Source organism: Aplysia californica, unplaced genomic scaffold, assembly GCF_000002075.1.
Source record: "Aplysia californica isolate F4 #8 unplaced genomic scaffold, AplCal3.0 scaffold00081, whole genome shotgun sequence".
Classification (NCBI taxonomy): domain Eukaryota; kingdom Metazoa; phylum Mollusca; class Gastropoda; order Aplysiida; family Aplysiidae; genus Aplysia; species Aplysia californica.
In genome coordinates, this window is record NW_004797351.1 from 812276 (window position 1) to 831987 (window position 19712).

At 38.6% G+C, this 19712-nt stretch overlaps 1 protein-coding gene across 1 annotated transcript in view; it reads left to right on the forward strand.

The window, feature by feature from the left end:
• LOC101855709 (myeloid differentiation primary response protein MyD88) overlaps nt 1-19674 on the forward strand; it is a 32085-nt gene extending 12411 nt beyond the window's left edge. The window contains exons 3-11 of the mRNA XM_005094399.3: nt 63-219; nt 1322-1384; nt 1702-1755; nt 4840-5041; nt 7690-7781; nt 9665-9831; nt 13117-13272; nt 14064-14157; nt 18129-19674. Of these exons, the coding sequence (XP_005094456.1) occupies nt 63-219; nt 1322-1384; nt 1702-1755; nt 4840-5041; nt 7690-7781; nt 9665-9831; nt 13117-13272; nt 14064-14157; nt 18129-18379 (1236 nt within the window). The 3' untranslated portion in view covers nt 18380-19674. The remainder of the gene's footprint in view (nt 1-62; nt 220-1321; nt 1385-1701; nt 1756-4839; nt 5042-7689; nt 7782-9664; nt 9832-13116; nt 13273-14063; nt 14158-18128) is intronic.
• The last annotated feature ends 38 nt before the right edge of the window (nt 19675-19712 follow it).

The window sequence follows — 19712 nt, forward strand, 5'->3', positions numbered from 1 at the left end:
GGGGACACGCACACACACACGCCACCATCAAGTAGGTTAATATCATTGTTTTCTTTCCTCAGCGCTTTGAGAATTTAGAGCATGGCTCAAGAGGGAAAAGTGTCATTCAAGAATGGATGGAACGTACTACTGAGCCCAGACCAACTGTCGGAAAACTGGTGGAATTTTTGGTCCGAATGGAGCGAGAAGACGCACTCACAGAATTACATGGCAAAATAGGTCGGTGAGATTGGTGTCAAGTAGTTTTTTTAGTACACGCTCTGTGCTGTTTGTTGGATTTTAGCTTGAATTTATTTTTACTTGGTGGGGGCTTTAATTTTTCTTTAACATTAAGATTTCTGTGTCCCTTGTCTTTCTGTAGGATTTGAAAATGCTAGGCGAAAGAGTGTACAGGATTTTTGGCATTTGTCTTTTTGTTATAAATGATGAAAATCTGTGACTGCATTTACATTGATCAAGGATTGTTTTGACTTATATTGTATTTTGATGCGTGTACCAGTTTGAAAAATGAATGTTTTGCATTATGATGGGCGTCTAGGTTTGAAAAATGTTCTATTCCTTGACACTGCTTTTGTTTTGTGTGGTATGTCAAAAATTTTTCCCACTGTGTAAGATAGGTTAGTAGGTTAGTGGGCCAAATAAACAACGGAGATTTTCTTCTTTTTTTTTTGTTACCATCTTATAGCAAGTACTCTCTTGAGTGTTGTGTGCTTTAAATTTTCAAAATATCTGAACTATAGCCAAAGTTGTGTAGAAATGAAGAGTGGGTGGTTGGCGGTTGCTCTGGTGTCGTTTGCTCCTTCTTTCCTACAAAACATCTATTTTACTACTAAAACTAGGAAATGATTAAGTCTGAAATAAGAGAAACCTAAACTGTTAAAAACATGCTGTTTGCCGGTGCATCAGTTTTGTGATTTTATTTTGATTTCAGGTATGCCAGGATAAATTCTTTAAAGTTGTGTTGTTTATTTTTCCAGCAAATAGACGCAAGATACTTGAAAGCACCTTTGATAACTCAATCTCAGCCAGGGATAACCCAAACGACTTATTGCCAGTTCATGCAACCACCTCTCATTACATATATATATATATATATATATATATATATGCTGATAGTGGGCAAGATAAATTCCATGGCAGCTTAAAATTAGAATTATAAACTCTAGACAGGTTAATGGGAATTATATTATTTGAAGTGAATTATTTTTATGTCTATGTTTGGGGCAGTAAGTAGGCCAAGGCTGCTGCTAACCATTACATTTTCAATCCATTTAATTGTGAGATTTTGATTCACCTTTCTCTTGTTATTTTTGTCTTTTAGAAAATGATGCCAAAAAGTTTTTGGAAAATCGTGAGCGTCTCCGACCGGTGCAAGTAGGCGAAGGTAAGGAAAATGTCTTTCACTTTCTCTAATCTAAGATGACTGCAGACTTTCTTCTTTCAAACATATTGCAAACTGAATTTTTTTTCCTGCTTCAGCAATAAGTTTATAAGTATTTCAAATCATGATTTAGTAATAGAAATATAGTATTTCAAATCTAAGTTTTGTTGCCCTTTATGAATTTCTATTTGCTGTCAAGAAGCAGCAAGTCATTTGTGACATATATGTGATAACCTTCGGATGATGATCAGATATATGGTTTAAACAAATGATACATTTACTAGTGATGTCGGTTTCTTATGTTGTATCTTTCATTGCAGTCTCACAAGGGCCTGGGGAATTTGAACAGCCTAAGGCAATTACAGCTGATGATGGTGAGTATGTTCCAAGTTTGTTTTAGGCTCCCATGTGTAGTAAAGACTTGCAGCATGTTGGTTGTTATATAAACCGACTCGTCATATTTAGATTCAAATGTAGAGTGTAAATTGATGGTGTTGGGCGCAAACCTGCCATGTTCATGCAAACTTATTTTCAGGTGGAACTTAAAACTGGGTTAATAAAGTAAAAATAAATACTTCGGATTTGCACATGTGTTTGAGTAATATGAAGTGTTTATTGGAGCTAAATATTAGTACACCTTTTGGCAAACTTTAAAATGTAGAGAAATCTCTGATTTGGCCAGTTATCTGACACCATTGAAATGTTATTTGAATGTGATGTGTCAACATCTCCAAATGATGCCACTTCCTTCAGTTAGGTATTGCCTCTTTTTTAAAACCTCATATAGCACATATTATAGCACAATTGCCCTTTTTTCCTTCAGGCTATTAGATATGAGTATGGTAAGAATACTTGTTAATTGTTTGAGGAAAATGAAATGTTATAGAGTCACACATGCTCAACTGTGGGAGGGACCAAGCCAGAGGCCAGTAAAGGAAGACATACAGGTGAAGAAATGGATTGGGCACCTGAGGAGACCCCGACAAGCATCATCTGACAGGCTTTGACGTGGAATCCACAAGGAAAATGTAAGAAAGGAAGACCAAAGATGACATGGAGGTGAGAGGTAAGCGGAAATGGAAAAGGCAGGGACATCATGGAAACAGTTAGAAAAGGATGCACAGGACAGGCTTCGCTGGGAAAATGTTGTTGATGGCCTGTACTCCACTGGGAGTTAAAAATGGCGAGAGAGAGAGAGAGAGTATCGATGCATGTTGCTTTTTCTGTGCTGTAGTTTGAGTTCTGCCCACAAAAATTTTTGTTCTTGAGAGCTCGTTTTTAGTGTCCACTAATAAACAAGCAAGTAAACAATTCACTTGATGTACAGGACTGCCATCGGGCAGAAGTTGATCAGTACACGGCAAAGATTCATTATTCACTCCTTCAGATGCTGCTTGCTCTTGACGTCATGAACGAGCAAGTGAGCTGAGCCGGTGATGCTAATCCAGGTTACGTGCGCAAGTCAGCTTGCTGGCTAATTCATGATGCCTCAATGCAGTTCCATCAGTACCTCGTGTGTTGATCTTCAAGAAACTATGCAGAAAGAATATTGCCAGCGTTAACTACCAATTACTGTTGGCAATAATTATTCTTGCTGCTCTTGGGTTGGAACTTGAAATAAGTAAAGAAAATAACATTGATTAATGTGAATGTTCTGGTTGGCTAGAAGCAGTCTGCTTTGTACATATGTGAGACATGCTGACAAAACGAGTTACTTCTCACAATCTGCAAATGGAGATATTAGCTGAAAATTTTGATACGGGATTCAAATTTATAGATTATCAATTGATGCAATTTTCTTTAAGTTTAACGTGTCTTTTATAATTTCATACTAATAGTTTGCAAAAATTCAGCCCATAGATTTGACAGATCTGCAGGTTGATCCCCCAAAAAATATACAACTTGTTTTGTAAATATCTTCCACCATACTGAAGTTTTGCATTTCAGATTTGAACATATTATTTGGAAGCCAAAAGGAATTTGTCTGATATTCATTTTAGAGAATTCCATTGAATGGTTTTGCTCTAAATGGTGCATTATAAAAACAACCCATTTTCCACCTTGCCCCCATTTTTGTAGCATGACGTACCAGTTCGCATTAGGCCTATCACTTAAAGTTGCAACAATCATGCCTTTTTGTGAGCTACAGCTGTCTAAGTGAACAGAAGTCTGCAGATATTTTTTCCCAAATTTCGTTTGCCTGCTGAGATCATGGTTAAGTTTAGTAAAGAGCAGAGAGCTTTTTGGATTGAACATTACCTCTCCACAAACTCACCATCCCTGACATTTAGTAAGTTCTGCGCACGGCCTGGAGAGAATGCTTAGGTGCCCTCAAGTCTTTTGGTGTCATGAGTAGAGAAGTTCCGTCTGTTTGGATCTATAGCGAATCAGAAACAAAAAATTTCCTTTAAAATGAGAACTTCAGGACGAACAGGCACCATGCGCAGCCCTTTAAACGTCACCAGGGTGCAGATTTCAGTAGCCGAGTCCCATGAGACGTCTGTCCATAGACGATTTGCAGCTAAGACTTTCCTACACCACAACAGTCTGCATTCTCATGGCAGGTCTTAACCTACGACTGTACCAAGTCTCATCTTCGCTAGGCTGAGATTACATGGATCAGAGCTTGGCAATGTGTTCATGATTCCTCAATTGTCTTGAAAAGCAAGATCATTTCCTCAATGACATTATTTTGGTTTAATGCAAAGCCCATTTTCACCAGGCGGGATATGTTGACTCCAAAAATGCTGTATTGGACACTCCATCCTTATTGCTTCTAAAATCCACTTCATACTGAATATGTACAGTGTGTTTGGCTTTAAACACTTATGCTTTAGCAGGTCCTTGTATTTGGGCGCCATTGAACATTTCGAATGACGCGTTAAAAATGTGTCGAGTTCAAAGGAGGGCATGTAGAGCTCTGCTTTTAGGAATTCCAAAATGAAATCATTAGTTTTTTTAACTCTGTAAAAGAAATTAAATATTTTTCAAACGTTACACGGATGGAAAATTAAATGGCAAAGAGAAAAAAAAAGAAAAAAGTCAGTCAATCTTTTCACGACTTCATTTAAAAGATTTATAAAAATTGGTGAACTTTGCGTTTCAGGGTGCTTTTTTCTTGAAGCCATTTCCGTTTTCAAAGTAAGTTTCTTCTTAGAAAATTTCATGCTAAACAGTTTCCTTTTGAATGAATTATGTCTGTTCCAAATTACAGCATACAAGAACAAATTTTGTGTGTGATATTCTGAAAAAAAGTAGTACAGTTTTTTTTTTGATCACCCTGTATTTCCATAGGGCTAAAATCTGAAAAGTAACTCATTTTGTCAGCATTTCTCACAAATTTCTAATAACATCACTGACCATGGATGTGCCGTTTATGTTCTTATGAATTTATCCCCCCCCCCCATAAGCAGTCTGTACTTGTTTACGATAGCGATGATTCACTTTTATATTTGCAGTTTGGTTTGGGCAAAAGATATGCTACGATGCTTTTGTATGCTACAACCCAGCCCGAGATGGGTCACGTGACATGATGTTTGTGAATGAACTGATTCAGCGCTTTGAGTCTCCACCTTTCAACTTCAGGCTGTTTGTCCCCCACAGAAATGATCTGGCGGGCTTGAATACACACAGCATAAACGCCAGAATCATTTCGGAAAGGTAAGGTGGTCATCATGTTGGGCCTCTTTGCTAACTCAGCTTTCTGACTGAAACATTATTTCGAAGGATTGTTAGATCAGTTTGTTTCTCGCTATGAGGCTGTCGTTTGAATTTTCTATTGGGCGTACTTAGACGTTTGTTTTGTTGTGAGTTTTCAAGGCGTCCACCCTCTTGGCTGGGTCATGTAGGAGATGGATAATAGATTTGTAGGTCGTGCCTATCAAATACCCTTTCAGTGTTGAAAAAGGTGATGTCATTATTTTAGGACCATGAGTTTTGTTAATGGCTTAAGTTTAAGAGCCTACCTGAGGGTTCAACTTTGTGTAGACCACTTGGAAAGGAGAACACTGCTTGATAGAGAATAGAAGTGGGTGGTTGACGGGTGCTCTGGTGTGGTTTGCTTCTTCTTTCCTATCAAATATCTATTGTCCTTATCTCCTCTTCATCTTTTTTATATTTGTTACTCTCTTGTAACACCTCTAATCTTCTGGCGCTCAAATGACCTTATGCAGCTGCGAGCGCCGTAAAACCTCTACTAAAACTACTAAAACTAAGAGAATAGAAGATATGTGTAATGGCATCAAGCCTCTGTTAGCATTATAAGATCAAATAGGAAGCTTATAACAGAGTCAGGTGACTGAAGAGCCTCTTAAGCTCCCCATACAGTCCAAGTTCTAGAATGTCCCTGTACAGAGATTTGAACGATGACAATGCACACAACAATCCAACATGATATTAAATGAGCAGACAGCATACTGGAAGTCAGTATGTCAAAGTAAATATTCAGCAATTTATTTCTTATCATAGTTGTTCTTATTTATTCAGTGGTTCAGGGTCTATTTTTTTTTGCTCTTTTACCCACAAGGAGATAAATTCTCAGATGAGAAACATGGTGTGTCATCTGCAAAAGTGGGTGAAAACCCTGCATTCTTCGGTCGCTTTCTGAAATTGTTTCTGTATGTTACAGGTTTTTAGTAAAGATGACAATATCTTAATTAAAAATTAAACAGGAGATATTACAGCTTTCAGATGAGACGAGGAAAAAACATTTTGAAAAATTTGTATATCTAGTTTAAGATCTTTCTCTGGCTGTTCATGAGTTTTTAAAGGTGCAAAAGTAGAGACTAGAATCAATAAGAACTTATTTCTAGATGATGTTCGATAAATCAGTTTGAGTGCTTTTTTTTAAACACTGTGTTCCAGCATTGCATAGTTGTGCTGTTACTTCAGTATATAGATTGAGACAGTTTGTGGGGGGGGGGGGGGGGCTGTACTCCTGTCCTGATTCTGATTTTACCATAAAGAACTTTTATTTTTTTGTAGCTTTGACAGTTTTTTAAAAACTCACTGGAGACTGGGCCTTTTTAGGGTCTACATACACTGAAGACTGACATTTTCAAAAAACACCCTTCCCAAAGACACACAACCCCGATTTTTACAGACATAAGATCTCTAAACATGCCCAATATGACACAAAAAACAGAAAGGCAATATCTTTTACAGTTTTTTAGAAATTATTTTTTGAAAATGTGCTAAAATTGGTTGCTCGCCAAAATTTGTTGACGTAATGTCTTATGTTGAAAAAACCCCAACAAATCCCCAAAAAATTAATCTTGTGTGTGTCTTTTATTATGTTTTGTGTTTCAAAATGAATAAAAAGCCCAAACTCATGAATAGGAACGTAATAGATATGGTAATCCTTATGCATTAGCTTTAGTTGGAAAAAAAACAGGGCTCCATACAAAGCGGAATTTTGCCTTGTCAAGATCTAGAACTTTCGCTATCAGAATCAGTGCTTTGATGCTCATTTACATTGAAATCAGGATCCCCATGGTCTAAAATATCATAATCAGAATTTTCTGAACTGCCAAAGTCGTGCAAACACTTGAAAAATGTTTGCTTTTCGTGCTGCCACATGGGTGGTTGGCGGATGCTCTGGTGTGGTTTGCTCTTTATTTCTTATCAAAGATTTATCGTCCTGATCTCTCTGCCGTCTTTTTTTTGTGTTTGTTACTCTCTTGTAACACCTAATCTTCGACCTTATTGTGTTGCAAGTGCCATAGAACTTACTAAAACTAAACGTGCTGTCATCGTACTGACAAGGTGCTGCGAGAACAGACACCAGTCAGAGAAACGAAAGTAGGGCCTCGGCGTAACTAACTTTCTTTCCGGGTCGATAACTCAAAAAGTTTCCGGCCAATTCCGGTGAAACTTCGCACGAAATGAAACAGAGGTCGGTTGCACGGTAAGAGACGGTTCACGCAATGTTCGCGTGTACTTTGCCTAGGAGAAAACGTGAAACTTGTGCTCGCAGGGGGTGTGTGAACCGCCTCTCAGGGAAATATTGGTGCTCACAAATGTTGTGGGAACCATTTCCAGTGAGTTAACGAATTTTCACTGGTATCTTTGTTGTAGGGGTCAGTCTCTTCTCTGCTGCATGCAGAAGATATCAGTTTGACTCCCCTGTTAGGAAAGTTTTTATTGGGTATCTTCGTCTGTTTGCTTGGATGTTGTGTCCTACTCAGTCCAGACTGGCCCTGACGGGCAGGGTTTAAGTTGCCTGCGTTGCCAAATGATCTTTATTTTGTTGATGGGACTTTAAAACATTCATAATTACTTTAATTTTTTTTGTGTGTTGATTTTTCCAGGTGCCGGCACATGATAGTCGTGCTGAGTGAAAACTTTCTACAGAGCAAAGCGTGTGATTTTCAGACTTCTTTCGCCCATGCCTTGAATCCTGGTGAGCAATGTTTTTTTTGTTGTTGTTTAAAAATTTTATTTTTTTGTAAACCAGGTTTAAGGTTTATTTCTGCTGCTGTTTTGTAGAGATGAAGAGAAAAGGTGACATGACTTTCTTCTGGATCTGTTGTTTGTGGATTTGAGGACATTATAATGTCTTCAGAAATTTATGTTCTTAGAGCAGATTTAAAGACTTTTTATAACATTTTGTGAAACTGATTCCCCGTTTTGCCTTTTCAAGAACTTTGTTGTGTATTCAGTAATTTTTTATTTTTTTTTCATAAGCGAATATTTAGTGATTGAACTATCGAGCGTAAGTTGGTTAAGTAATGTTGTACTTCTTTTTTAGAACTTGGAGAAACTGGAGTTCATTGCTTTCTTATTCAGAGATTTTGTAATAGTTTCTCCTCCTAACCTCGCAATTGAAAAACATCCATGTATCATTTGTTTTCGAGCATTATTGTTCAGCGTAGTTTACTTAAAATAGACTTGCTTAAAGTAAGTTTGTGTTGTCAAAGAAAAAACTCTAGTGTCAAATAAGCTGAGTGTGGCACCTGTGTTGTTGTTGGTAAATGTCGAGGGTCTGCTGTGGATGATTGGAGGGTGCTATGAGCAGACGTCTTGATGCTGCTGCTGCTGCTGGGGCTTGTTTTTTTTTGTTTTTGTTTTTGTAAATGTTTTACGGCCCTCGCAACCGCATAGGGTCATATGAGCGCGCGGGACACATTAAACATTTTCAGTTGGTAGGAAATTTTGAATTTTGCCCTGATGGCGGCTGAAGCCTACTATTATAATAGATTTTAGACCACGAAGGGATCTCTAATGTGCGAAACTTGCACACGGGTCCCCAAAATTTTTCGCCCTTGTCCGAGAAGGCTAATTGTAGATCTTTCCTACCAGAAGATCAGGGGTGTGGCTGAAAGGGGGAACCAAGGAGTAGCAGTAGAAAGGCTGCAGAAAGAGTCAGAAACCCATAGGAGTGGGTAAAGGAGGTGAGGGGTGGGGGCAGAAAGTGGAGACGAAAGCAGACGACAGAACATTGCTAGAGAGCAAGAAAGGAGGTGAAAGGAGACAATTTTAGAAAAGAAAATTTTTTCGGCGCTACCCGGATTCGAACCCGGGACCTATTGAATGAGAGGCGCACACCTTAATGGGGCTTGTTTGCCTGTATCTGACGTTTTTGTCTATTTCTCTTTTTTCTGAGCGAAATATCCGCTACTTTGTTGATTTGCTTCTCTTCACTCGAATCAACTAAACCAAACACAAAAACAAACTCTTACTGCCTGATGCTGTGTAAAAGTAGGTAGATGTGATCAAATAAACATATAATGTAAAGTAGCACTTTCATTTTTTTTTTTTCATTTTCTGCTCTCACCTTCATGTTCCTTTTTTAACCCTTCCAGCCCCAACCATTTTTGTGCTGTCCCTAACCCCAGTCCCAGCCAATACAGCAGTCTTTCAGAAAAAGAGGCATCATTCTAAGAAGTCATGTAGTATCTTTGTAATGAGGTTTAGATAATAAAATTATAACAATATTTAAAGGTAAATGAACAAATGTTATGAAAATAAAAGTTTACTTAGGTTGGCTAATTTTTTTAAAATGCGCAAATTTGGTATCCCTCGAAACTGAGAAATTCGCTCTAAGGACGGTGGGAAGTACAAGCGCTGCTGAAAATAAATGCGCATGGGGCTGGAAGGGTTAAAATGGATTCTATTGTTTAAAATTAGAAAACAGGTGGTTGGCGGATGCAACTGATAGGTTGCACTTTTCTTTCCCTCAGTTGTTTCTGTCTTTGTGTCTTACTTTTCTCCTGCACTGAATGGCCATTATTGTGCAGATACACTTCTCTTTACTCAAACAAACTGGTCTTGGGTATCTCTCAGGTGCAAGAGAGAAAAGAATTGTTCCAGTGAAACTAGAGGAGGTTGAAATCCCCAACATCATGAAGATTATGGCTCTGTGCGACTTTACTAAACAGGACCTGAGAGATTGGTCATGGGTGAGGCTAGCCCAGTCCATTCGCATTCCGCTCGAGATGAGTGACTTTGAGGTACGTCCCTTTGCCTGCTCTCACCTCTAGTTTTTTCTTTTAACCTCTAGTTTTTTCTTTTTAAAAAATCACAGTCCCTCTTTCTCTTTCTCCCTTATTCTTCCTCCCTCTCTTTTCCTCCCTTTCTTTATTTTCTACTTTTGGGTGATTGGATGGCAGCACTGCTTGGTGTCATTCTCCACTCTCTCGTTTTGTTCTTGTGGGTGGTTGACGGGTGCCATTGGTAGTTCCTATATTGCAATTTAACACACCCAGCAGTGACTTTTAGGTACGTCCCATATTGTCAGCTCTCACCTCTAGTTGTTGTGGATGGTTGGCCGGCGCCACTGTCAGGTCCCACTTCTTTACTTTGCCATTACCTGCTCTCGCATTAGTTCTTGAGGTTGATTGGTTTGTCCAATGTGAGATAAGTCCCAATATCTACTCTCACTGCTGTAGGGCATTCATTCAAAATATGAATTGCTTATTTAGGGATATCTTTTGATCCCCTTTGAGATTTTGAAACTAAAATATAAAAAAAATAAAAAATCAGTGACATCGTGTCTGAGGACTTTTTCCCCCTGGGACAAACAGGCTTTTTCGGTATTAGTAAGAGTTGCTAAAAATTAGTGTACTTACTGCGCAGCCCCTGTCACTAACAATATTGGGTTAGGAATGTACATGCAACAATGTCTTTCATTTTTTAAATCTTTTCTATGGCAAAGTTGACAATGCAAACAAAATTTTCTTATTTTCTTTACTACAAATATTACTCACTGCCCACACAGGAGAATTATTATGTACATGGGCTAATTTTTTTTATTCATTACGTTACAAAAAGAAAAAAAATGTCGCTTATAAGGGACAAGATGGAATCCATTTTTTGGGGGTACTGTAAAGGCAAATTGAAACATGTATTGTAAGATGCCAATGTTAAAGTGTCAAAATTTGGGGGGGGGAAAAGTTGTGCATTTGATCAAAAGTGCTTTGCATAAAAAATTGTTTTATTTTTGCAAGTTATGGCTTTGAGGTAGATCCTATTATCTGCTCTCACCACAAGCTCTTTCATTCTCATTCTTTCCATCTCATTCTTTCTCTCTCATTCTCCCTTTCTCTTTTATGGCGGTTGCTGGGGGTCACAATAGTCTGCAATACAGACTAGCAAGAAGGAACTGCAAAAGAGTTGTTAGAGCATCAAAAAATGAATCTTGGACAAAATATGGAGAACACCTAAGCGAACTGTGCCATAAATTACCACGTGACTTCTACAGAAGTGTAAAATCAATGAGGCTCAGAGAAGAACCATACGACCCAACAGCTATAATTAATGACAAAACAGGAAACCCCATTATCGACAGCTCCACAATTAAATCTAGATGGAGGGAATATTTCTCAGAACTCTTGAACACCACTCAAAAGCAAACAATCAAAGAATTCCAACCAAGTCTCTCAGAGGAAGAAGAACCAACCGTCCTTCCATCAGAGGTCAGACAAACAGTTAAAACCAGCCCAAAAAACCAGAAGCGCAGGAATAGATGAGCTCACCACGAGACCATCCTAGCATGTGGTGAAACTGGAATAACTTGGCTCACAAAAATCTTTCCGAAAGCATGGACAGAAAGAAAAGTTCCCGGTGACTGGCAAAAAGCGGTCATAGTTCCAATCTGGAAGAAGAAAGGCAGTAATAGAGACTGTGGAATGTATAGAGGCATTTCACTTCCAAGCCATGTGGGCAAGATGTTCGCCAAGATATTGGAATGGCGAACAAGACACAAAGTTGGCCCAAATGGGATTTAGAAAGGGAAGAGGATGCACCGACGCAATATTTGCCCTACAACAAATGTGCGAAAGGGTAATAGAACACAACAGGGAACTTAATATAGTATTTATCGACCAGGAGAAAGCGTTCGACAGAGTGAACAGAAACAAGCTATGGAAAGAACTCGAAAACTACACTGTAAGAGGCCAACTTCTAGATAACATCCGTGCCATTTACGAGAACAGCATAAGTACAGTAAGAACGTCAGAGGGACTCACAGAATGGTTAGAGATAACATTAGGAGTAAGACAAGATTGAGTCCTATCACCACTACTGTTTATCATATATATGGATAGAATTACAAAAGAGGCCAACACAGAACCAGACGCCCTAAATGAATTACTCTTCGCTGATAACCAAAGATGAATGAAGTCTCCAACACCACACCACAAGATTAAACAAAGAATGTAATGACAACGACATGAGGATCAACATCAACAAAACAGAGACAATGAAAGTAAGCAGAAAGCCAGAACCACTCAGGATACACATCAACAACAACAGTCTTAGACAGGTCCAAGAATTTAAGTAGCTCGGAAGATTCACAGAGGATGGGCGACTGAACAGAGAAATTGAAACAGGAGTATAAAAGGCCAATAATGTTAGTTACCAGCTTACTCCACTACTGAAACATCCTAACATCCCCATGACAACAAAACTCAAAATGATCAACACCATTTTCATCCCAACACTCAATTATCAATGCCAAACATGGACACGAACAAGACATCAGAGCAAAAAATTACAACATGTGAAATGCAATGCCTGAGAAAAGCAGTAAACAAGACCAGGCGAGACAAAATTAGAAACTCAGTAATCCGAGAAATTGTGGGCACAAATGATGTCATGCGTCACAACCAACACCAAAGAATCAAATGGTTCAGACATCTCCTACAATTACCAACGCACCATCCAGGACAAGGTGCCTACATCCAAAAATTCGATGGCAACAAAGCTAGAGGGCGACCGAGAAAGACCTGGATAGATGGAGTCAGGGAAACATTAACCACCCACGGCATCCCCCTGACCCAAGCTCTCCGACTGGTGACAGAGAGACGTCCCTTTCTTCCAGCGACACCCAAAACGTATAAGCGGCGGATAAAAGTCAAAGTAAAGTAAGCTGGGGGTCACTGGTAGCCCCCCCCCCCCCTTTCCCCTTTTTAAATGTTTGTCTATCTTTCTTGCCTTTTTCCTGCTCCAATTGACCATTATTATATTGATGTGCTTCTCTTTGTTCGAACAATGAAGCGAACAAGCTGAACATAACCAAGTTACTACCCTTTTTTCTCTTTCTGCTGATTACTGGTTCTATCAGTAGCTGAATGCAACCAAAATTACCCTCTTTTTTCTCGTACAGTAGTTCTGCGAAATTAAAATTACCCTTTTATTTTTCTTCAGTAGTTAAATGTAACCAATAATATTCCTTTTTTTCCCCTTCAGTAATTGATTGTAACCAAGATTACACCCTTTTTTTCTGGCCACCACAGATTCATGGTTCGAACTCAATGAGCCTGGAATCATCGCTGCTCCCCACAACTCCGCTGTTTCCTCCGGCGTCCTCCCGACCTCTTCCAGCCCTGACTGGCTTTGGGGAAGACGGACATCCCAACCCACCACCAGAATCTGGCTATAGCAGTCTCGGTGTAAGCAAATGTATAGTAGTCCAAGTGTAAGCAAATGTAGTAACAGTCTCAGTGTAAGCAAATATCGTAGTCTTGGTGTAAGCAAATTTAGTAGTCGCAGTGTAAGCACCCAGTGTAAGCAAATATATAGTGGTTGCAGTGTAAGCATTAATAGAAGTTCTGGTGTATGCAAAAAGATAGAACTCTCTGTTTAAGCAAATACAGAAGTTCCAATGTAACCAAATATATATAGAAATCTCTGTGTAAGCAAATATAGAAGTTCCAGTGTAACCAAATATATATAGTAGTCTCAGTGTAAACAAATATAGAAGTTCCATCGTAAGCAAATATAGAAATTTTAGTGTAAGCAAATATAGTAGTCCCGGTGGAAGCAAATATAGAAATCTCAGTGTATATACTGTGCTCTCTGGCTAATAGCACACTAGGTAAAAGCATGATGTGCCTTAAAGCACACTAGCAGTGGAGAACTTAATTTTTTTTCTGTATTATAATTATCACTCATAAGTGCATGTTCCAAATAGTCCTCTCAGTCTAATAGCATAATTATAGTACCTGTGCTAATGTCAGAACCAGATCAGTCATAAAACAACTCATTTAATTTGTAACTGATGGAAGTGAAGCAAACACCAAATGCCCTCCTATATTACTTGAAATTGCAGCTTTGCTAGAATGAAAAAGACATAAATATATAGGGACAAGGTGTGAGACACTTTAACTTTGGACTTGGACTTTTAACCAGTCTTTTGATACCTTACAATTAAAATTACCCATCTGGTCTATATTTGGATCAGGTTTCTTCCCAGTTATTGGACAACAACCCAGCCCAGAATCAGTGTCCAAGTGGACAGCCAAAGCACTATACAGCCCCAGTCTACAGATCTTCTGGTGAGTGCTGAGCATACATGGGCTTTCTAGGTTGGATTTACGTGATTTTTTCCTAACTCCGTAAGTGTCCTTTCAATGTGTTTGGGAAAAAGAAACCTACACAACAATACACAAGCATTATCAGATGTAGTTGCACACATATCTTTTCAGCAATAGCATTTTACTAAAACAACACAGGAAAAGTGGGGGACAGATGGGAATTGTCAGGAGTTACACCTTTCTGGGAAAAGGTTTTCTCAGATTTCTCACTCAAAAGTAAATGGCGGATACTGAGTTTCGGAAAAAGAACTTTTCTCTTTAATTCATACCAGACTGTCTATGTCTCAATATTTGTTAAGGGAAGACCCGGGTAGGCGATCCAAGGCAATATCGATACAATTTTTCAAACTATCCAACTTTTGTTTTTTGCGGAAAAACATCCTTTGACATCTGTTCTATCGAGTCAAAATGAAAAACTGTTGAAAAAACACCCTAAATGGCCTAAAAGGGCGTTTGAAAAGTGCAAATTGTTCTAAAAATCCTTTAAAAAATCCCTGTTTTTTCTGTTTTTCTCAAAATCTACTTTTTGACATATGTGACCTCCTGGGTGCATGGAGGTTTGTACTTGTGTCCCAAATTTCAGGCTGATAATTCAATATTTACTATGAAATTCTTGTGCACAAAGAAACTGGTTTGAAAATCCTAGATGGCCGCCACAGAAACCCATTTTTCAGAAAAATTCAACAAATTCACCCGTAGTAGGCCTACATCCTATTTACCTATGAACTTCTTGCACAATTACATGAAATTGAATAAAAGTCATTTGTTTAGAAAAAATTTTCCGGGAGTGTACGTCTCCCCTTATCAGACTGTTATGTAGCGAGAGGCTTCATATGTAGAGGTTGCATGTTTGATTCCTAGCAGCAGTGGTCTTGACATGCTGTATTGGACAAAGGGAAAATCACCCAAAAAATGTTGTTTAACAGTCTCAACACTGATTTTACACTGGACATGCATAGCTTCCAACCAGTATGTGAAGAACGTACTTCAGTACAATGTTTGACCTGAAGTACCCACCGTACTGCGGAGCACACATCCGAACAGAGTTAGATATCAAGATTCTAGATCTGGAAACAGCTCTGTAAACAGGAAGTAGAACTCTGTGGCACACACATGACTAAGCACAAACGGCACTTCTGTTCTTGCTAACTACTTCAAATCAGTCTTGAATTCTGTGCTCCAAATACATCTAGAGACTATAGTAGACCTGCATGTTTGCCGACAATTGTCTGAAATCCGACAATCGCGACGTGACCCGCGAGGCGATCGATGCTATCGCTAGGCCCACCTGTATCAGTCAATGTGCGAAGTGCGAGGCCTGGTCGACTGCCAGCGTCCCCTTTTTCTCCCGTCGGCTGTGTTGGCACTTTCGTTTTCGTGCCGACGTCGGCGTTTCCGACATAATTGTCGGAACCTGAGTAGATATGCGAATACGAAAAAGGACGACGACCTAAATTATCTACTTTCAGTTTCGTGCTCGAGCGGCCATTTTGAATTTCGTTTTGTTGACAAATTCAATTGTTCAGATCATGTGGATTCATTCCAGTCCGACTCACTTAGATAATAGAATCTAGATCTAGATCTAGATTTATATGGATCATTATAGACCTCAATGGAGGATTCATATTCCAATTCTATTTTGTCAAACCCTATCATAGGTTGTGCTGTAATAATATTAATTTTGATAAAAGGCATTTCATCAGGTGCGTGAATTATTTATTTATTTAGAATCTAGACTCAGCTGAGCCCCTCTGTTCGGAATCGGATGCGGATTTCTAGTTAAAGGCCTATTCCTAGATCCTATTCACTTGTTCTACAAGATCTAGATCTAGATCTAGATTTATTTAGTTTACTAAATCTATATGGAGGATTCATATTCCAATTCTATTGTGTTATTATATCAAACCCTATTATTATAGATCGAGAGCAGAATTACGGGTTCGGTCAAAATTAGGACGAAAACAGGCACGTCGACTTTAAAGCTTTATATCTCCTATCTGCCTTGCCCTAGAGACAAACCGAAACCAGCTACAGGAAGCCCTGTGATTGGATGACCCCAGGAATGACCTGTTTCAGCTTGTTCTCATATTTGAGGCCCTTACTGGGTGCAAAAGTGGCACCCGATTTATTTACGTGTTCAGTCACATTTTTTTGGTTTTCTCATGGATTCGGGCAGTATTTTGACATTCGGTCATTTTCAATTATTATCACATTTGTTTCTTTGCAAGCTTAATAACATGATTTTTAATGTTTGTTATCAACACTTGGACACAATGATAGTTTGTCTAAAGTGATTTTCACCATTTACAGCTATTTTAATGAGTATGTATCTGACCCACTCTACTACGTGGTATCTGACTCAACTACACTGGTATCTGGCTCACTCAACTACACTGGTATCTGACTCTGCTACACTTATATCTGACTGTATTACACACTGGATCTGACTCGGCTACACTGATCTCTGACTGTATTACACACTGGTATGTGACTCTACTACACTGGTGTCTGTCTGAGCTAATATGCTGTATCTGACTCTACTGTTATTTAAATTATGCACAAATTCTTTATTCTTTGTTATATCATTGGCTCTATATTATCTTCTGTGCCCGAAGGATGAGAAACTACGGATTTTATGTTACAATCCGGGCACCCCCCCTTTGGGCAAAAACGGCGAGACTGAACTGCAAATTCTCTTTCATCCTTGACAGGGCCTCATATGCAAATAACTCCAGCCTTCAGAGTTTACCAAAACGTAAAATCGAGGCCACAGGCTCCTTCATCCACAACCAATGTTAACTCTTCCGGGGAAAGAGCTTCACGCTGTTTTGCTCAGTTGATGAAGAAAAAGCTGTCTTAAGGATTATTTTTAGCAAAATATCGCCGTAACTGTTGTTTCAACGAAAGTAAGGGAGGTTGCTTTAGGTTTGTGTGCCACTCTTTAGGGGCTAGATTTAAAAACGAAGTTTTAAACGATCTTTTTGTACTCCAGTGCCCGACAGCTAAAAAAAAACGTGCTGCCCGAACCGGTACGATTACTCTACAATATGTAGATGTAGGCCATTATATTATGCTCCTTGTAAGCCTTGTTTGTTTTGGAGTGTGGTTTTTTAATTAAAATTTTTTTTTTCATTTTCGACTTGTGCTGGCCTTTTCACATGAAGCTCGTTGCAGGTTCTTTTTTGGGGTAGGCCTAGGGGTAGGGGTAGGGTTGGGTCTCTTCTTTGTTGTGTTTGTTGGGGTGGTCGCTCGTTACTTGGAAGTCCTTCCTTATGACACCCACAAAAGCTCTTGGTTTCTTTGGGGGGGGGGGGGGGGGTTGCGCAACATTTTCAGACAATCTTGTTGAGGCTCACATGTAGGTCTACTATAGAGGGATCTAGATCTAGAGTCCTGCTCTAAAAAAAAAACTATGCTCTAAATATACGCACCAAATTTTGAAAATGTCAATACATCAAAGTAAACATTTTGTGGGTTTAAACAAACTCAACGTGTTGTGGACATGACTACACCAAATGTATCTAGAAAAAGTCAATACTATGAAGTTTGGTCTGAAGTATCCATCGACACTGCGAAGCACACATCCAAACAGAGTTGGATATCGAGATTCTAGATCTGGAAATAGTAGAAGCAACTGTGTCACTCACACGACAAAGCACAAACTGAAGCGGAAGTAGTCCAAATGGCTAATGGCAGAGTAAAAACATATGAGAGCTTCGATTTACAGGAAAAACCATCAAACCTGAAAAACGAAAAGGTAGTTTCCGAGATTTGAAAATATGCCCACGTAACCCTCTGTAATAATTCTTAACGGAATCCTATTTTTGTAGATTTTGTAGGCACCTGTGTAAAATATGTATACTGACCTCACTAACGGGCTGAGCTCCATTATGATAAAATATTCCTTTCTTCCCCTGACCCTCACCCAACAGGACCCAGCGCTGCTTCTTCTTTGGAGTCTCTTACAGGCTCACGAACCCGGACGGCGCCTGCACTGTCGGCAACATCAGTGCTGGCTGGCAGAAATGGAATGAGTTCATCCAATCCTAACCTGCCGGCGGCCTCCGCCAAGCGAGAGGAAAAGAGGGGCAGCAACATTGCTTCAAGGGCATACAAAGCTGTCACTCAGAAATTCTCAGGAAAGAAGAAGGGGAAAGAAGAAGATATGGAGACAGGGTTTTAGGAAAACAGAAATTCTCAACAATTGCCCAAGTCACTTTTCATTGTCTTAAGAAAACTTGGGGAAACAGTGCTTACCTTAGTCAATCGTAGGGATTATGAAGAAGTGAAATTGTCTCATTGAAAAAACAAATTTTAGTACACAAAACTAAACCCTGCTATATTGAGGACATGAAACAAGAAACATGTATTTTTATCAAACCAAAGTCTAGATACATGGACAAATTACTTTAGCTATGTTATTACCATGATGATATTCTGTATCTTTGAATTACAATATCAGTGTCTAGATATACTGGAGAGGTTTTTATCAGTTCAATTAGAATATGTTGTTTTAATCTGTTGATGTTGAAATTGTTTCTACTTGTACTTAAACTCAGCTGAACTGTTGCTTCTTAAACTTGCTTTTTATAATTTGACATGTTTTGTTGTTATTGTGAGTTTGTCTTTAAAATGTATGCAATGAAGTTTGTTATTAAAATATTGTTTGTTTGTATGGTTGTTTGTTGAAAAGTGCTACACGTTACATTCCTGCCTTCTTCAGAGACATTCAAGTGTTCTTTTTTTAATCAAACCCCAGTTTTTCTGAATATATTTGCTGATTTTCTAAAAACTTATTAAGTATGTGTGTGTGTGGGTGCGTGAATGCGTGCGTGCGCATGTGCAATGTCACGCACATATGTGTTCTTGCATGCCTGTGTCTATGTGCACAAATGTGTTTTTGTAGATTCATGTTTTAGTATATAGGCACTTGCCTGTTGTGTAAGTGTATTATAGTACAATCATGTTTACACATACATTAGAGTGTTTGTATGCATATGAAAGAAAAACAGGAGGATTACTTCATACACAGGTACACAGGTACTAAAAGAATGGAATATTTTTGTGTCCTTTGTTCTAGAGTTGTTATTAGTATTAGTGCTGTCTGTTTGATTTCTTGTCAGCTGAAGCACAGTCTTTGTTCAGGAATTTGTTCCCTACACACAGCAAATGAGTCAAAATTTCTCAAAGTTTGGGAATTTAGCTGTTTTGTACTCAGGGATCGCATTTATATGTAAATTATAGAAATAATAATAAATAGCTTTTACGTTGAACATTTTGATATTCTTAAAAAATATCCAAATGCACATCAAAAGAGATATCATATTTTAAAATGACTTGGCAGGTATATACATATAAATATATAAAGATATTGTCAAGCAGCACGCCTGGTAATGATAATGCAAATACTAATAGAATACACGGAAAAACTCACTCGTGGTCAAAATAAAATCTAGTAGATTGGCTATGAGCAAATGATATTTTATTCTCTTTTACTCTCTTCCTCCCTCTCTCTC